General features: G+C 36.1%; 2 protein-coding genes and 1 long non-coding RNA gene across 3 annotated transcripts; 1 reads left to right on the forward strand and 2 right to left on the reverse strand.

Annotated features, from left to right (window-relative positions):
- Positions 1-4,352: 4,352 nt before the first annotated feature.
- Positions 4,353-5,604, forward strand: LOC116189119 (TPD1 protein homolog 1-like). The gene is made up of 2 exons (XM_031518652.1): positions 4,353-4,530; positions 5,130-5,604. Exons 1-2 carry the CDS (start codon positions 4,473-4,475, stop codon positions 5,441-5,443), a joined length of 372 nt encoding a protein of 123 aa, XP_031374512.1. The 5' UTR covers positions 4,353-4,472; the 3' UTR covers positions 5,444-5,604.
- A 438-nt stretch (positions 5,605-6,042) lies between these two features.
- LOC116188446 (nucleolar transcription factor 1-like) lies at positions 6,043-8,740 on the reverse strand. The gene is made up of 3 exons (XM_031517818.1): positions 8,512-8,740; positions 6,741-6,796; positions 6,043-6,657 (listed from the first exon to the last, which is right to left on the reverse strand). The coding sequence occupies exons 1-3, from the start codon at positions 8,629-8,631 to the stop codon at positions 6,315-6,317; spliced, it is 519 nt and encodes a 172-aa protein (XP_031373678.1). The 5' UTR covers positions 8,632-8,740; the 3' UTR covers positions 6,043-6,314.
- A 2,347-nt stretch (positions 8,741-11,087) lies between these two features.
- LOC116188447 lies at positions 11,088-12,744 on the reverse strand. The gene is made up of 2 exons (XR_004152257.1): positions 12,516-12,744; positions 11,088-12,260 (listed from the first exon to the last, which is right to left on the reverse strand). It is a non-coding gene; the product is annotated as an uncharacterized LOC116188447 (long non-coding RNA).
- Between the last annotated feature and the right edge of the window lie 4,127 nt (positions 12,745-16,871).

The following is a 16,871-nucleotide window of genomic DNA, read 5'->3' on the forward strand; positions in this document are numbered from 1 at the left end:
GATTCCCAGCAAATATGGCAACATGAAGAACTATTCCAATTTTGCACGACACGCATTGGGTGCAACTGATCATAGAGTAAGCAACAAATGAACACACAGATGGTAACAGAAGGACCGAACAAGATGCTCAGCAGCACTGCCTGACCAGACATTCAACAAAAAAGAAAATTGTTTTTTTCTTTTCTGTTCCTGTCAATATACCTCTGGTTCATTGTTAGCCACAACAGACAGTGGAAAAATCAAAATCTTTCCTCTTCAGCTCACGCATTGATTCAGATGACCCCTGTCCCACAAAGAAAGAACTAACCGACCCAGCTCCACAAAAAAAAACCCCAAAGATCCCCAAATTCCAGTAAAAAAATTGGCATAGGAAACCGGGAAGGGCAAGCAAAGGAGAGACCCGAGAGGAGTGAGTAAGAGAATTACGGAAACTGAGCGAAATCCAATCCCCGGTCAAGAGTTTCCCGCTAAATCGAGGGAAATTGGGGGCAGTTTGTCGATTTTCTCTGGACTGGAGAAGCAGCAGCTCGTCGAAGTGCGGACGGAGGCCTGGCCAGAGTAGCAACCAGAGCTGGTCGAATGGTGCTTGAGAGGCGGTCACTGAGAGCCCGAAGGACGGGAAAGGGGATGGATGAGCAACAAAGAGCAGAAACTTCTCGACCCTTCTCCTTCTATTCCACTTCCACCGTCAATATATATATATATATATACGTACATGGATATTGGAAAATGATATCCGTGCCGAGTTGAATTAGCCGACTTCTGCCGAATGTGAGAGGTTGTTAGAGCATTGCCACTGAACTTTGAACTTATTACGTCCTAATGCCACTCACCCATTGGGAAAAAGGATCCTTTGAGAATAAATTAATAATTTGATTCTCAAAAAATGCATGTTACATTAAATCTGACCTCAATAAATTTTTTATATCAAATTAAACTTTGAGAGATTAAGTATATATCAAATTGAACCTAAAATATTAAGTATACATCAAATCCGATATCAAGAAATTTTTTATATCAAACTGAACCTTGAGAGATTAAGTATGCATCAAATCCAACCTTCCATTAGAATAATATCAAAAAATAGATGGAAAAATCTGGTCTGACATTCAACAGCTAATGTGATATTATTTGATTGTTTTCTTCCATCATATTGCCCCTTCCCATTGCTTTCTAAATCCAGTCATAAAATGTATTTACAAACAAACCAGTAAGCATAAAGATTTGCAAAAGCAAAACTAAATGGGAAAATACATGCTATTTTCTCATTAAAATCAAAGTTGGACACCAAAGAAAAAAAAATCACAGCAGCAATTGAGGCAAGACTCGATTAAAACATTTGCATTTAAAGGAATAGAAAACTCGTCTCTTGCTTACATCTCCTATGAAAACAATAGTACTGTTAATGAATTAACATGGGATTCATCATCACTGGAACAATTGAAAAGACTACTAGATAAACTGACATCATTGTTCCAAATTGAGACAAAGTCCAAAATATTGATACATATCCACCAGAAAAAGATTACCCAGACATCAAGAGAGAATGAGAAAGGAAAAAAGAAAAAAGGAGTTGGCAGAGCACATGCATATTTTTATACATAAGAGAAGTATGTCTTGATCGTCATGTTGACTTCAAGTAGAGCACCATGAAGATGCAAATGAAGATACCTGTGGAGCCACATCAGAAACACAAAAAAGACGATGAACAGATCTTATGGCCGATCAAATCACAACATTATGCCAAAACACAATCGACATACATGCAATCGTCAAGAAGAAAGACGAAATCCTCCCATAAATCCACATTTTGGGCAGAGAAAGCTAATCGGCAACGAAACAGTGGCAATCAACACGAAAATGGAGCGGACAAGATGGGCCTCGAACATAGAGGTGCGACAGAAAAGCACGCAGGGACACAAGATACAGTCAGGCAAGACAAAGCATTGAGAGCTAGAGGCAAGGAGAGAGAGGGTGACAGAGAGATTACGACGACAGCGATTAGCGAGACTACGCCAAGAGCACCAGTGATTGAAGAGGACGCATCGGGAGAATGAAGTTTTTTCCGCCTCTGATTAAAAAGTAAGGGAACTGTAGGAAATATTTTTTTTTAAGCCAGACAGAAATGGAGAACAAAAAAAATGAAAGAAAACAATCAAACAATGTCACATCAACTGTTGAATGCCAGATCAGATTTTTCCATCCATTTTTTGACGGCATTTTGACGAAAGGTCGGATTTGATGTATACTTAATCTCTCAAGATTCAATTTGATGTAAAAAGTTTCTTGATGTAGGATTTGATGTACATTTAATCTCTCAAAGTTCAATTTGATATACACTTAATCTTTCAAGGTTTAATTTGATGTAAAAAATTTATTAAGGTCGAATTTGATGTGTACTTAATCGCTCGAGGTTCAATTTGATGTACACTTAATTTTTCAATGCTCAATTTGATGTAAAAAATTTATTGAAGTTAAATTTGATGTATCACGCATTTCTGGATGGCCGAATTACTAATTTACTCTTTGAAAAAAAAATTCTAATAAATATGTAAGACTGGATTTAAATGATTAGATTTTGTGACTTTCAAAGTTAAACTGTTCTTGTTTTCTTAGTTACCATAATTTCGTAGAATTAGTCTTTCTAAATAATCAGATGAAATGCCAGCATGTATGTTGGACATGGACGTACTGGCTTGAATTTTATTTAACGAAGTCATTTCTCATTTCACAATTTTCATTGCATCTTTCTCGGTAGGCATTTCGTTTTTATTTTGATTATTTCTATCGTTCTTTGAAAAGTTTTGAGATAGCTCATGAAACTAAGTCGTTTTTCAAGTGAAATTGCTTCTTTAAAAGCTCAAAGGTCGTTGCTTAAAGTTCATCCATTAGTAATCATTACTTATAAGATATATCTAATTTATATTCTTAAATTATCTTTCCAACTTCTATAATCGAGATGTTAATATAATGATGAGACACTTGTTATGTCTGTATTTATGGGGATCGGTAGGTCACTCAATAAGAAACTTGTTTTATCCTAAGTGGCTCTTTCAAGCTTGGTCTTCTTAATCTTTATAGACTGCACATGGATGCATGGACTAAACTTATTAGGTTGAACTCTATTTAAAGGAATTATTTATCTCTTCACAAATTCCAACACTTCTTTCTTTTAAAGTTGGCAATTATTTTTTATTTTTGTCAATTTTTATCGTTCTTTGGAAGGTTTTGGGATAACTACTGAAAGTAAGTCGTTTAAAAACGAAATTACTTCCGTAAAAGTACAAAGGTCGTTAAAGTTCATCCATTAGTAAGCATTACATGTAGCTAGCTTATATTCTTTAATTACTATATGTCTTTCCAACTTCAATAAGCGAGATGCCAACACATTGATGACACAGTCGTCACATCTTTATTCTTAAGGACTCGAAAGATCAAGTAGGAAAAAATTTGCCTTGTGCCTGTCTTACATGGCATGCTCCTAAGTTTTCTCTTGGCTTTTATATATTGTCTATAAATTCTTTTTATTTTTATTGACTTCTATAATTTTGTAAAAGGTATTGGGATTATAACTAAAAGTGGATGGTTTTTTAAGCGAAATTACTTTTTTAGAACTTCCAAGGTCGTTACTTTAAATTCATCTATTAGTCCATTACATATCCTTCAATTAGTTTATGTCTTTCTAACTTGCATATGCAAGATGCCAAGTGCCAACCTAATAATGAGACACTCGTCGCATCTTTATTCGTATGAAGTTGAAAAATCATGCTATATGAAAAGCTTTTCTTATCTTACATGGCATGTTCCTGAGTTTCGTCTTTTAACTTCTGTATATTGTATATAGATTTCTTTGGAAAAATTTTTGTTAGGCTCGCTCACTTATTTTCTATAAGAGTTATGTTGCTTATTGACCATTCTGCAACTAATTATTTTACATGTATTCAGTACAGACATAATTAATTTCATTACGCATCTTTTAGAGTAATGTTATTCAAAATTCATATATTCATGTTAAATTTTCATTTCCTATATATGATCATAATTCATACAATTTATGACTTCTTTTAATTTGTTTATATATGCTCAATTAATTTCTTTGGAATGTAAATGATTTTTATATCAATTTTCTCATTCGCATGTATTAGTTTCAATAATAAATCTTAGAAAAAAATTGGTGCATTAATTAATCATTCATATATATTTATTGTCTCCATTATTATATCACATAAAACAATAATATTTAGAATAATTAATTTGCATTTATTAACCATATCTAATGCAGATGCATTTAATTCTGACACTATATATAATAGGTTCATTCATTCTCGTCCTTATGAACCTGCCATGTCCAATCGAATTGCATAGCATTTAAGCTTCAAGCGTCGAGTATTAATAGTATAGAAGACTAGGAGCTCTCGCTTTCCTCGTGACATCGAAACTGAGATATAGACAGGGAAAAGGAATTAGTAAACATGTCAAACCTCGAGAGTTGTCTCATTGCAATTGTCCTCCTATGTCTCGTTGCCAAAGGTAAAGGTTAATTGCTTGCCTACTCTTTATTTAAAACTTGAATATCTCTGGTATCTCGAAATATCTATGTACGTTATCACTCGTTTCGAGTGGACATGTAAATCTCAAGCTAAATATCCCCGAGACCATGGTCTTTTGCATTCTCATAACAAAGGCGCATATATAAATCCTAACTCACGGAGCTTTCTCAGTCACGACTTCATCCTAGGAAAGCTTAAACAAGCATTATGAAATTACTGGGAACGTTGTATTTTTTTTTTAAGTATTGAGAATATTATTAGACAGTGAAAAACAGACATTATATCGTATTAGTGTTATGTAATGGAATATATGAAGGCAGACATCGGTATTCGCATGTACCGACCTCGACGTGATTCTTTATTTATTTATTCATTTGATGAATTACGGGACGAGAATCCTAAATTTCATTAATAAAAATTAAGCAATACAAAAAGAGGGATGGCTGCTTTATTTTTATTTTTTTTCCGGTGAATTTAATTTTAGGACAGCCTAAGAAAAGATAATTAATTAACTTTTGGTTATTTCAAAGTCTTTGTACGGAAAACATGTAAATTTGGTTATGGTAACGGATGTTGCAGGTCAAAGTAAGTGCACGCTGAACGATCTGACGATCGGAACCGTCCGCACGGGGAGGACGATCCAAGGGAAGCCGGAGTGGACGGTGACGGTGACGAACGAGTGCGCGTGTGCACAGTCCTCCATAAAAGTACGGTGCACTGGATTCAAGTCGGTCGTGCCCACCAACCCGTCCAAGATCCTCCCTCTGGGCGGCACGTGTCTCATCAACGGTGGCCACCCCGTGGGCCCGGGCTCCACCATCTCTTTCTCCTACGTGTGGGACCCGCCCTTCATCCTGTTGCCAGCCTCTGCCATCGTCGGCCCGGGCTGTTGAAAATCATCTCAAAATTACATTTTCTTTCTTTGCAATAATAATAATAATAACAAAATGATAACAATCTAGGGTTAGGGCTTGGGATTTGCCCCTTTTGAGTCCAATTTCCCTTTTCTACTGAATAAATTTGCACACATGATGTCTTTGATCGATCCCCTTCACCTTATTTCCAAGGCAATTTCTAACATGACTCGGGGGTTAATTGGATGCACGCATCTACACGGACCCCACATGCATCCAACACGGAGAGCCACATGTTACTGTAACCCCGAGTCACTGTAGACGCACTACTTTATACTCGATACCGAATCATGCATTTACTTGTCGTATCGACAGATTTAGATAATGGATTCACATCCAGACTTACAAATAAGTGCAGCTCATACTTTCTATATAATAGTAATAATCAAGTTGACACCGATGACCGGGTTGGTCTAACTCAATTTAACATCCAAGGAACCACTTTACCACGTAGTATCACAATCTCAACAGGCCAAACGAGAAAAGCAGGACATTCACCTTCCAACACAGAGCTCCGAGCAAAGAGATATATAAAACGACAATTAGCATCATGACATGGAAGACACAGAGGAGAACCATGATAAAATGATGATCAATATTAGGGCGGAGGAATCAAAAGTTATCAAACATGTTCCATTGACAAAATACTGGGCGAAGTTTTTCTAATGCGAACAGAGACAGACATACAATCCCCCCACAACTCTCAGACTACTCCCAACTCTTCTACTAGGCTCCTACTTACCCAAACACCCTCCCTATCAACCCCCAAAAGAAACTAAAGCCCACATCGAAAACACAAGAAACCTCAGGATACATTAAATACGAGTCGCTAGATCCCTCTCTAAATCGCTCACTTCCTCTTCTTGGCAGGGGGCTGAGGCAACTCTTCTTCCTCCTCATCTTCCTCGTCATCCTCTTCCTCCTCCTCTTCCTCCCCATCATCATCGTCGTCGTCGTCATCGTCATCCTCCTCCTCATCCTCGTCCCCACTGCCTCCCTCACCGTTGGCCTCGGGCTCATCCTCGGGGTCTCCTTCGTCCTCTCCATCTTCGCCCGACCCATCCTCTTCTTCACCAGCATCATCATCCCCATCATCAGCTTCTTCCTCCTCATCCTCATCATCCTCAGTCTCGCTCCCATCCTCATTCTGTGGACCAGGTTTCTTCACAGCGTGAAGCTGTGCAATCGGAAAACTGCAAGCCGATAGGTAAGGCAAAAAATCAATCCCGTTATAACTATTTACTCTTTTGCTGAAGTAGCTGAACCATTCAGTTACCTTCCATACACATCCTCCTCTTTTGGGGAGACAACTCCGCTGGGCAGATATTTCATCTGAGGAGGAAAAGGAAGAATGAGAACCAACTAAAGTAACATTTATGTTAATTGCCTATTACAGATAAGTGCAGTGAAGGGGAAAAGAAAGCCGGGCAATTTTTTTTATTTTTTATTTTTGGACAAATATGAAGATTAAAGCAGAAAATTTCTTTCCACAGTCATTGCATTTGCAAAAGAACTACCGAGAAATTTAATGAAAAAATCATCATGCTTTCCCAGCAATAGGACCTAAAACTACTAGCAACGGAGGATCAAGCAGATGGTGACAATGGGAGAAACAGATAGAAACACACATTGAAGCCTATCAGATCAAGTTTTCAGATGGTTATACAAACAAATGAGGCAATGCAAAGGATGAACAAAGTTCAAATAACTAACAGACAACAGAGACTCTGAGGACGCCCAAATATCGGCCAGTTGTATATGGGATTACAGGCTATAGCTCTACAGATTGAGGGCACACTCCAAAGCCGATAATAAAGTGCCTTGACAATACCACCGAAAGGGGAAGGAAGTGGCTTGACAAGGAATATGAGAAGACTCAGCATTTAAATCTCACACCAAAGGAGATTCATAAAAAGACATTGGCTAAGTCATAGTAATCGAATGCAGACCTTGTATGAGACACTTCACTAATTGGCCATGAAAAACACATTTCGTTATCAGCCAGGACTCTCAAATGAAACAAAAAGGCAAGGCCACCTAATTAGCCTTACAGCTAGGATTAGATTTATACCACAAAATTATGGAAATAAACAAAGTGATAGATATGAAGCTCGAAGCCAATAAAAGAGATTTTTTTATATTAAATAAATGTATCTGCACTCTTCAGATTCTTACTATCCTGTTGTTATTTTCCAGTGAATGTTCTTCATTTCAAAGGGGATAGATTTGGAACAAGACATTCTATATTTGACGGCAGAAAACAATAATCTGCACCGAGCTGAGATAAGACCCTAAATTTTCCTGAAACCAGCACTAGTTCCACTTTCTTCCACGGCCGGTAGGCCTCGCACAGCAACATGGTCAGTCTAGAAGCCCTACCCATGTTTGGTCTATTATAATGGTAAACTTTGACCTACCAAAAGTTTCTGATCTGGGATAACTGACAACTGTTCCAAGGCAGTGGGTACCCTTCCTTTCAACTAAATGTGTTCTACGTATATGAGGGACAGTGCCAGTCTGGGTAAAGGGACTCAAATGGGAAAATTTCTCTTACTGTCAGTTCCCAAAAGAGCAAAACCATGGAACAGTCGGATCTACTGGATAATACCAATCTCAGAACAGAAGCTAGTAAGCAAAAGGCAAGAAGCCAAAGCTAAATAAAGCTAAATAAAGCTACAATCACATCTCTACGATTAAGAAGGCTATTTCCACAACGGTAACTCAAAATAGCACAAAAACTACAAGAAAAGGGAAAGCCAAAAGGCAACTCATGGGCAAAAAAATTTGAACTTTCTCAACCATAATCACCAAATCAACCAAGTCTCAGTCCAATACAGCCTTCTTCTACACCAACAAACACAGCATGACATACCCAGTTACAATTCAACCAGAAAACGCCGACAATTTCACATCTTTGAGACACAAAATCGGGAAATTCAACCGAATAGCAGAGCATTCACAGCATTAACTTCGAGAACAGTGAAAAAAACACAAAAATTGCTGATTTTAAGGAAAATTACGGAGCAGAAGCGGGTCAAGATATATACCACCAGAAGCGAGCAAGCAAGATTCTTCACGGCCATAAACACGGCCTCGGAGAGGAGAGCCTCCACGGCTGAGCTGAGGAAGGTGTCGAATACGACCGGACAGGAGCACAGACCCTCCATAACGAGCAAACCCTAGCTAGAAGCACACTCGAATTCTCTGGAGAGAGAGAGAAAACCTAGACCAGAAGCGAGGGAAATCGATAGAATTAGGGTTTTGGAGCAGAGGGGTTTATGTTAGGACATCGCGGGCATTAACGTAATAGACAGGGGCAGTAGAGGAATTGCAGTAATTAATTGCTGTTCTAATAATCTAGATAGGGATCTTACGTTGTCACTGCCTGTGTCCTGAGCAAAGGAACAGGAAAATCCTGAACCGTAGATTTTGCAGAATCGGACGACTCTCGTCAGATGTTTGATGATGTAACGGAGATTCACGGCATCCATTGGCCGCTGATTAGCTGGAGGTGGGGGAGTGTTCACTTTGACTTTATTTCCAATCCCTAGACACGGACGGACCCCACACGTGACTCCACGGAAGCTTACGTGAAAATCTCCGAAATATACATTTCAGATGTTATTTTCCCCAAGATTAAAAAAAAAGATAAAAAAAAACATATCGATCGTAATAATTTTTTTCAATATTCTAGGCAGTAAGTGCAAATCCATGTCCCTCTTTTTCTTTTTTAATTACAAAAAAGTCCATAAACATAATATATTAAAATATAATTCCTAAATATCTAATAAGAGTGTCTAAATAGTCTCATCCGATATCGAATCATGGATATCTTGGTCATCAGGCGAGATGTGCGTCACTTCGCTATACTTTCTCTTGATCGATGCTCTTCTTTTAGTTGAAGCTATTACTAATCTCCGTTATATACCATTTGCATCTTATCTTGGACATTATTTCACTCCTTAGCCATATGTAGTAGATCGGAGTTGTCCTTGGATTTCGAGGAACTCTAACCTTCATGCTCACAACCTAGCCCATTAGTGCTTTGCGTCAAATTTTGATTTCTTTGTCGTGTATGAAGGTTATCCTTATAACAGTGCCTCGGGCTATTATGAATAATCTCATATTTGGAATCAATGTTTTCAATACCGCACAATCATCGATCGATCATGGTTCAAATAATTCGACTATTTTAATCGTTGGACTGACCACTTGTATTTTTATTTTAAAGACATGAAAAATTTACCAATCTAACATAATTATGTTTTTATTGACTTTCATAAATTTTTAAAAATACTATAATCACTGGATCTTCCGCACGCACTATGCGAAGCGGATAAATGAAGCAAAATCATATTTAGAATTTTCAAGTAATGAAAGAAAGTCATTTTAAATGAGATAAAGAGCAAAACTAAAAGGCAATGGAAGGCGGGTAGAAGAAAAGACAATGGAGAGGAGAGGGAAAGGTGATGTGAGACACATGACGGAAAGATAGGAAAAAGTTGTGGAAAGAAAGTTATTTTTTCAGTTTTCTACTTTTCTTCGTATATTTAAAATATTATTTTTCTTCTTTTTAATATAATTCATTTGTGGAGGATAATTTCATAAAATCTAGGAGTGCGAGTAAAAGTCTGAAAAATTGAAATATCCGAACCTATTGGGATCAAAATACCCGAACTCAAAAAACAAAATATACCATATGGGCGAGTTTTACGGCCAGAAAAAGCCTATCCAGAAAAATCTAGGATCGACCAAAAAATCCAGCGATATTCGAACAGGTATATATATATTTTAAATATATATTTCAACTTACATTTTATAATTTTTCATTTTTAAAATTCTATTTTAAACCGTAATGCTTGATCGTTCTTCTCTCATACAGTCATGCCCATTTTTTCTTTCCCTCAGCTCTTGACTGCTCTTCCACACCACGATTCCACCATGAAACGAACCTCAACCCCTAACTCCTTAATCATCGAAACTCCATGGTCTTTCCTTTTCTAGAGCCTTCCATAATTTTCTTTGTTTTCCAATGCTGGAGTCTTCTCGTGTATATATGTGTAACGTTGCTTGTAATGAGACAAAATGACATATATGAGATTTTTTCTCCATTCTCGTTTTCTTAAAAAGAGTAATTGAATACTCTTTATTTTTCAGTTCCATAAAAAAACCACCAGAAAAAAAGCAAAGTTATGACTATGAATGATTGATTTTTTATATAAACGGTCCAAATTAAATAAGGACTAAAAAATTTTAGAAAAATCCACCCATACACCCGTTGCACCCCTAATAAAATCACAGTTAAAATAACTATCATGGGACACAGTATAGATAAATCAAATAATATTCTTTAAAAGATATCATATATTATAATTTGTATTTCAATATATCCTAAATCATACTTACTCTTTCTTAAACTTATTTTATTTCAATTTTTTAATAAAAGATTTTTGAAAAAAAAAAGATTTTGAGAAATCAATCCCACCGCAAATGAATGGTTCAATTGACCAACGTAATTTGTCAATTTTGGCTAAACTTTTAATTAAATAGGCCACTGCAACCCCGATCTATCATAACAATGTTTCTTAGTTTAATTGGTCAAACCAGCCGAGGCGGGATCAAGTTTGAAAACATTCATGCTATGTTCGATTGGCCGTAATAGGAATGGAATTACGAACTATTATTTACGTAATAGTTATTACATTGTTTGTTTTGACCCCTAATCATAATCACTATTACAAACTGGAATCCGGATTTATATCCGCAATAGGGACTGAATAACAATGCTCCAACCCGCTGTACGTGATCGGTATTATGCGTAAGTAATAGGAGCTTAACTTACTAAAGTACCCCAAATTATTTATCAAATTTACAAACCATGTCACTCCTCTTCACTACCCGTCCCTGTTCTCCATTGCCGTCACCAACTTCCACCGTGGCCTCCTTTGGACTTCCACCTGCGGCCAAACCAAGATACTTTCCTACCTGTCCTCAAGCCGACAAAACCAGATCCGGCTCGCCGAGCTTGACATAATTCAAGGGCTCGTTAGAGCAGCTCGAGCCCTCTAAACAACTTGAGTCCTCTGAGGAGCTCAGGCTCCGAAAGCCTCCTAGGGCTAGCAAGTCAATGTGCAAGCCCTAGTTTGTCGAAGCAGGGCTCGGGAGCCTGGGTCCTCTAGAGAGAGAGATAGGGCTCTCAAGCTCCTGGTTAGCCCAATCATGACTCATGGTCTACCGGGCTTTGAAATAATTTAAAATAATTTTTAAATATTATTTTAATTTTCCTTAGGTCAGGGCATTTTCGTCTTTTAATATTCTATTATGTTTAACCGATTGATCGGTCAAATAAAAAAGTCTCAAATCTCCACCTTCCTATTCCATCCAATTATAATTCTTTTTCCATGTTTTAATTCAATTCTAATTACATATTTATCATATTTCCCATCAATTTTATTCATGCGAACCAACTGTAGCATGAGTGAGACGAAAAATCCATCCAATCATTCAGCTTGTTTTTCTTTTCTACTCCTTTTTTTTTCTTTGTATTAATTTTTTCAATACAACATATGAGTATAAGGCTATTTTTATTATGGGTGATCGGTTCCGAGTACCTTTTCTTTTACGAAACTCAAACTCTATCATGTTGAATCTCGAACCAAAAACCTATATTATACCCCAAGTTCCAGGTACTTGGTGGAACCTATAATTTTTTTTTTCAAGTATCTAGAGTACCTAGAATCGGCTCTGTTTCAGAGAAGGAACAAAAAGATAATATTAAGGAGTCAACCGGTGGAACCTGTAATTTCAGAGAAGGAACAAAAAGATAAGGAAAGAAAAAAGAAAAAAGAAAAACGAAACTTGAGCTTAAATCAGGTGCGGTTAGAGGCTAAAGGAAATCAATGAAAGCACCATGAAACAATCACTTCAAACAGGAGCTCAGAGGAAAACACGCGGATATAACGGAAGCGGTGGTCAAATTGACATATTGAGGAGTCAATCGGGTCGATTTGGGGGGATGGGGGATCAGAGGTACAAGTGAGAGAGAGGGTACCTGAGGATATTCTTGGGATTGAATGAAGAAGGCGGCAGGCGAATCAAATCCAAAACGAATCCATCGTTGTCGTCGTCTCTCTCTGCTATCTAATCTATGGTGTGGGATTTAGATCAAGGTGGGCGGGTGAGACTATGAGAGGAGAGGAGTGTGTGAAATGGAGAGAGAGAGAGAGAGACTGAGTTCAGAGCTTAAAATTGATACTGAGTTCGTCCATTCTACTGTCTAGTATCTGCTATATAACTTTACTCCTTTTGTTTTGTTTTTTTTAATTAGTAAGTATAAATTAGTTCCGGATATCGATTTCGGTTTCGATTCTGAATACCCTGTAAATAGGAACCGAAATTAATTTTTCACTATTTTTTATTTTAATACCCAGACCCTACCCTATTTTCAATATGAGTTACCCAGACCATATCCTAACGAGTAAATTTCGACCAACTCCGAATATATCCGGTTTCCACGCACACCCCTATTATTTACCACTCAACATGCGAATCTTTGATCATTGTTGCTTTTTTCCGTGTCTAAATAGATGGAAATCCCTGGAAAATTCTGATCGAATAATTCATTTCTTTTCATTTCAACCAAAACAATGAGAGAGGAAAATATATTCGCGCCATATATGCCTGAACAAATAATTTATTGAATAGACGTACTTTCCGATGTAACATAATTAATTTATGGGTTAATTAATTAAAAAGTAAGAATTTTTTTCATTTTATTAATTCTATCACGAATATTTTTCTTTATAAAAAATGACATAAATTATCGATTTGATATCAATATTAGCACGACATCAATTTTAACTAAAGTTGATGACATGTAATACCGATGCCACGTGACTCATGATAATTTGTCAAGTGGGATCTATAAAAATTTCTTTCTAAAAAATAATAAAAAAGCAAAATCAAAGGGGACAAGAGGAGAGGCGGTGGCCGACAGTGGAGCCCTTGCTAGCGGCCACCATCTCCCGATTGGAATCGCCGATGTCTTCTGTGGTCACCGACAACCCCAATCAGGGGATGGTGGTCGCCGGCGAGGCCCCCACCACCGGCCACCGCCCTCCTTTTGTCCCCTTTGATTTTGCTTCTTTTTTTTTTGTTTTTTTTTTTTGTGTAGAATTATTTTTGATCGCCGATGTTGGGTTTCATGATCTAAACTCATTTAGCAGTTAGACATGACACAGGACGAATTATTAGCTGAACCTGTAGTTGAAAAAGACTGCAAAATCCAAACTAAAAAAACCCATTTGGGACTCTCAATCTCCCTCTAATTACTGAACGAAGAGAAGGCAGCCCATTTAACCAGCCCACGGTACTCGGCGAAAGGACAACTGATGATTACAAAGGAATTAACACACCGTATTGGGAGTGCCGTTCGCATGACATGAATTGAAGTGATTAGAGTTGAATGCCTTAGGATTTGTGCGGGATTAGAATTGAGATTGTGGTTAAATTATTTGGTTTGGTAAGATTTTGGGAAAAAAAAAGTATCTATATCTATATCCATATCCATATCCATATCTATATTATATAAGTAAAAATTGATTCCTAGAAATTATTAATAGGGTTAGAATAGTCAATTTGCCTTATCAATAAATAATTTTTGTAAAACTTTCTTATGTTATTATAAAATTTGAGAGGAATTCAAAAAAAGTATATTTTTCTATTGTTATAGCAACTATATTCAGTATAATAAATGCCCAAGATTGAATTGTTTACACCTAATTTCTGCACTCCGTTTGAAAATCCTTGGATCGGGTTACATGGTCGTTGGTTCCGAATTTGGATAGATTTAGACCTAACCCGGGAGGAGATGGTGACCTGAATTGATTTTTCATTGGAGTCCAAATTATTGTTGAAATTTTAATAGATTTTCATTGATTTTCATTGATTTTTCAATAGATTTGGGTTGAAATTTTCCAAGCCCATGAATGAGGTCCAAATATGGAAGCCCAATGAAGAGCCCATTCCCATAATGAAGATATAAGCACATGCGTTTGTCTATCAACAGAGCAATATTCTCGTGTTATCTTTGATTTTAGGAAGTCAAATAAGTCGGATATTTCTCCGATATAGTTTAATATTCTATCTTTTAGGTAATTTAGGTAGACTAGATAGTCAATTTCATATTCGCATTTTATTCCGATGTCGTATTTTATGGGCGTATCCGATTACGATGTATTTCTAGGGTTTTATGTACACGCCTATATATGCGTGTCTTCTAGTTCGTTTTCGGCTCTCCGCACACATATCAATCAAACCCGTACTTTTTTATCTTTCGTTTATCGCACTTTATCTTCATCACACTTTCAATTCCCCACACTTTCGTTTATCGCACCTTACTTTTCTGCACCTTTTAATTCTCGTTCATCTATCCAGGGTTTTTAAGGCGGAGACATTATCTTCCTTTGGCACTGCTTGCCAAAGATTATTGAAAGGTCTGGTTCACTTGCATCAAGTTTCAAACTCAGCTTCTTAGGCTGAATAGTGGCTGAATATCAATTGAGTGGGCTTCATAGCCACTTGATCGATTTCAGACTCGTGTTCGTGCGTAGAAAATTGATGGAGAAACCTAAATGGTCAAATCCTGAACCGTGAATCGTCTAAGGAGCACTCTAATCTTGAAAACCCAAATCTAGCCTCCAAACAATCCCACGGACTTCTAAGACCGTGGTACACACTTTGTTTTGGTGGGGTCGGCTAGTGACACGTGGATATACTTGGAATTGCTTCCCAACACACCTGGATCTTTCCTTCGCATTGCCAATTAGGTGTAGAGCGTAATTAGCGTGAACAACAATATATAAATTTCTTTTCAGTAGAAAAATTATGATATATAATTTAAAATTACTTATATGATTATATTAATTATAGCATCCATATATCCACACTCTGTATATGATAAAATGCACCGTTTAACATATACAAGAACAAGCTCTTTCGAACTAATATAATGTAGAAAATTATTAATAAGTGATAATAAATGTAGAAATTGATTCTAGGTAGAATATTATATGTAGATATATATATATATATATATATATATATAATAGCTAAGAATTGGTTAATATAAATGACAATCCATAATTTCATAAATATAACAAATTTTAATTAATATTGTTCAAATTATCAACAAAATTAGTAATTAACTAAATGACTTAAAAGCAAGTTTGCTTTTCAAAAATCTAAATAAATTATATAACTTTGTGATAACGATAGGGTGCATTGCAATAGATAGCACGCTAAAAGAAACAATCAATTTATTATTAACGTAATTTTAAAAGGAAAAATATTATTGCAAGCAAACTAATTTAATGATACTAAGGTCATTTGAAAAAAAAATTACTAATTTCATGAGATTATGATTCAAAAAAATACAAATATATTTAACTACCATTTTGGAAATTAAAATCCCACAAAACAATATTTTTTGAGCAAAAATAAAATTACAAATTATTAAATGCATGAACGGATTATCCTTGATAAATCTTTGTAATATTAATATATTAATGATTTAATAGATAGATAAATCATATTGAATAAGACAATTATTTGAAACATTATTATTGGATTATTTATACTTCCTCTAATGTTATTGAAAAGAATCTTGCCAGTACAAGGAACCTCCTTAAAAGTGCACTTTTAATGTGGTTTCAAAAAAGATAAGTTTCTTGTTGTTTAGCAAGAAAATTTGCTATTTAATAAAAATCTTACTGTATTCAAAATAATAAATTTCTTACAAAATAATAAGTTTCTTACTATTTAACAAGTATTTTCTTATTTAAAAAAACAATAAGTTTCTTATTGAATAATACGTTTCTTGCTATTTAATAAAATTTTCATTATTTCGTTATCAACAGTCATCCAACAAACTGTGACGTGGCAACTCAGCTCTTTTTAAGGAGCCTCCTAAGAGAAGTTTATCCCTATTAAAAATTATTGTTTTGAATTCAAATTAATCATTATTTTTATTAATAAGAACTACTTTTTTGTTAAAAAATGTGAGTAACTCCCATAAAGATAATAATAGGTATGCGATAACGAATTTGTGCAATAGAAGGTATAGAAGACTAGTAAAAACAAAAAGGCCAACATTCACCTAATATTAAGAATTAAATTATAATATTAATTTTTCAATTTTTTTTTTTAAAAAAAGGCTTCAGCAACTCCTGCTGGAGCTGAAGGCAAGCTCCAGTGAGGTCTCCTTGCTCGACGCTCGCAGAGGGCTAGCTAGCAAGGCTAGATCTGGCCATCGCCGGGACAAATTTGGCTTCATTTGTCTGATAACAACCGATAGAGGTAAGTTGCATTGTAGGAGGTGGATGTCCGACATCAGAGACAGAGAGGTTGA

Source organism: Punica granatum, chromosome 8, assembly GCF_007655135.1.
Source record: "Punica granatum isolate Tunisia-2019 chromosome 8, ASM765513v2, whole genome shotgun sequence".
Lineage (NCBI taxonomy): Eukaryota > Viridiplantae > Streptophyta > Magnoliopsida > Myrtales > Lythraceae > Punica > Punica granatum.

Bases quoted from the DNA above. Each gene is read 5' to 3' on its own strand.
- LOC116189119 (XM_031518652.1), top strand. From the start codon at position 4,473: ATGTCAAACCTCGAGAGTTGTCTCATTGCAATTGTCCTCCTATGTCTC. The intron at 4,531-5,129 runs GTAAAGGTTAAT...CGGATGTTGCAG, and splicing joins CCTATGTCTCGTTGCCAAAG to GTCAAAGTAAGTGCACGCTG.
- LOC116188446 (XM_031517818.1), bottom strand. From the start codon at position 8,631: ATGGAGGGTCTGTGCTCCTGTCCGGTCGTATTCGACACCTTCCTCAGC. The intron at 6,797-8,511 runs GTATATATCTTG...TTTCCTCCTCAG, and splicing joins TTGCTTGCTCGCTTCTGGTG to ATGAAATATCTGCCCAGCGG. The intron at 6,658-6,740 runs GTAACTGAATGG...ATCGGCTTGCAG, and splicing joins GAGGAGGATGTGTATGGAAG to TTTTCCGATTGCACAGCTTC.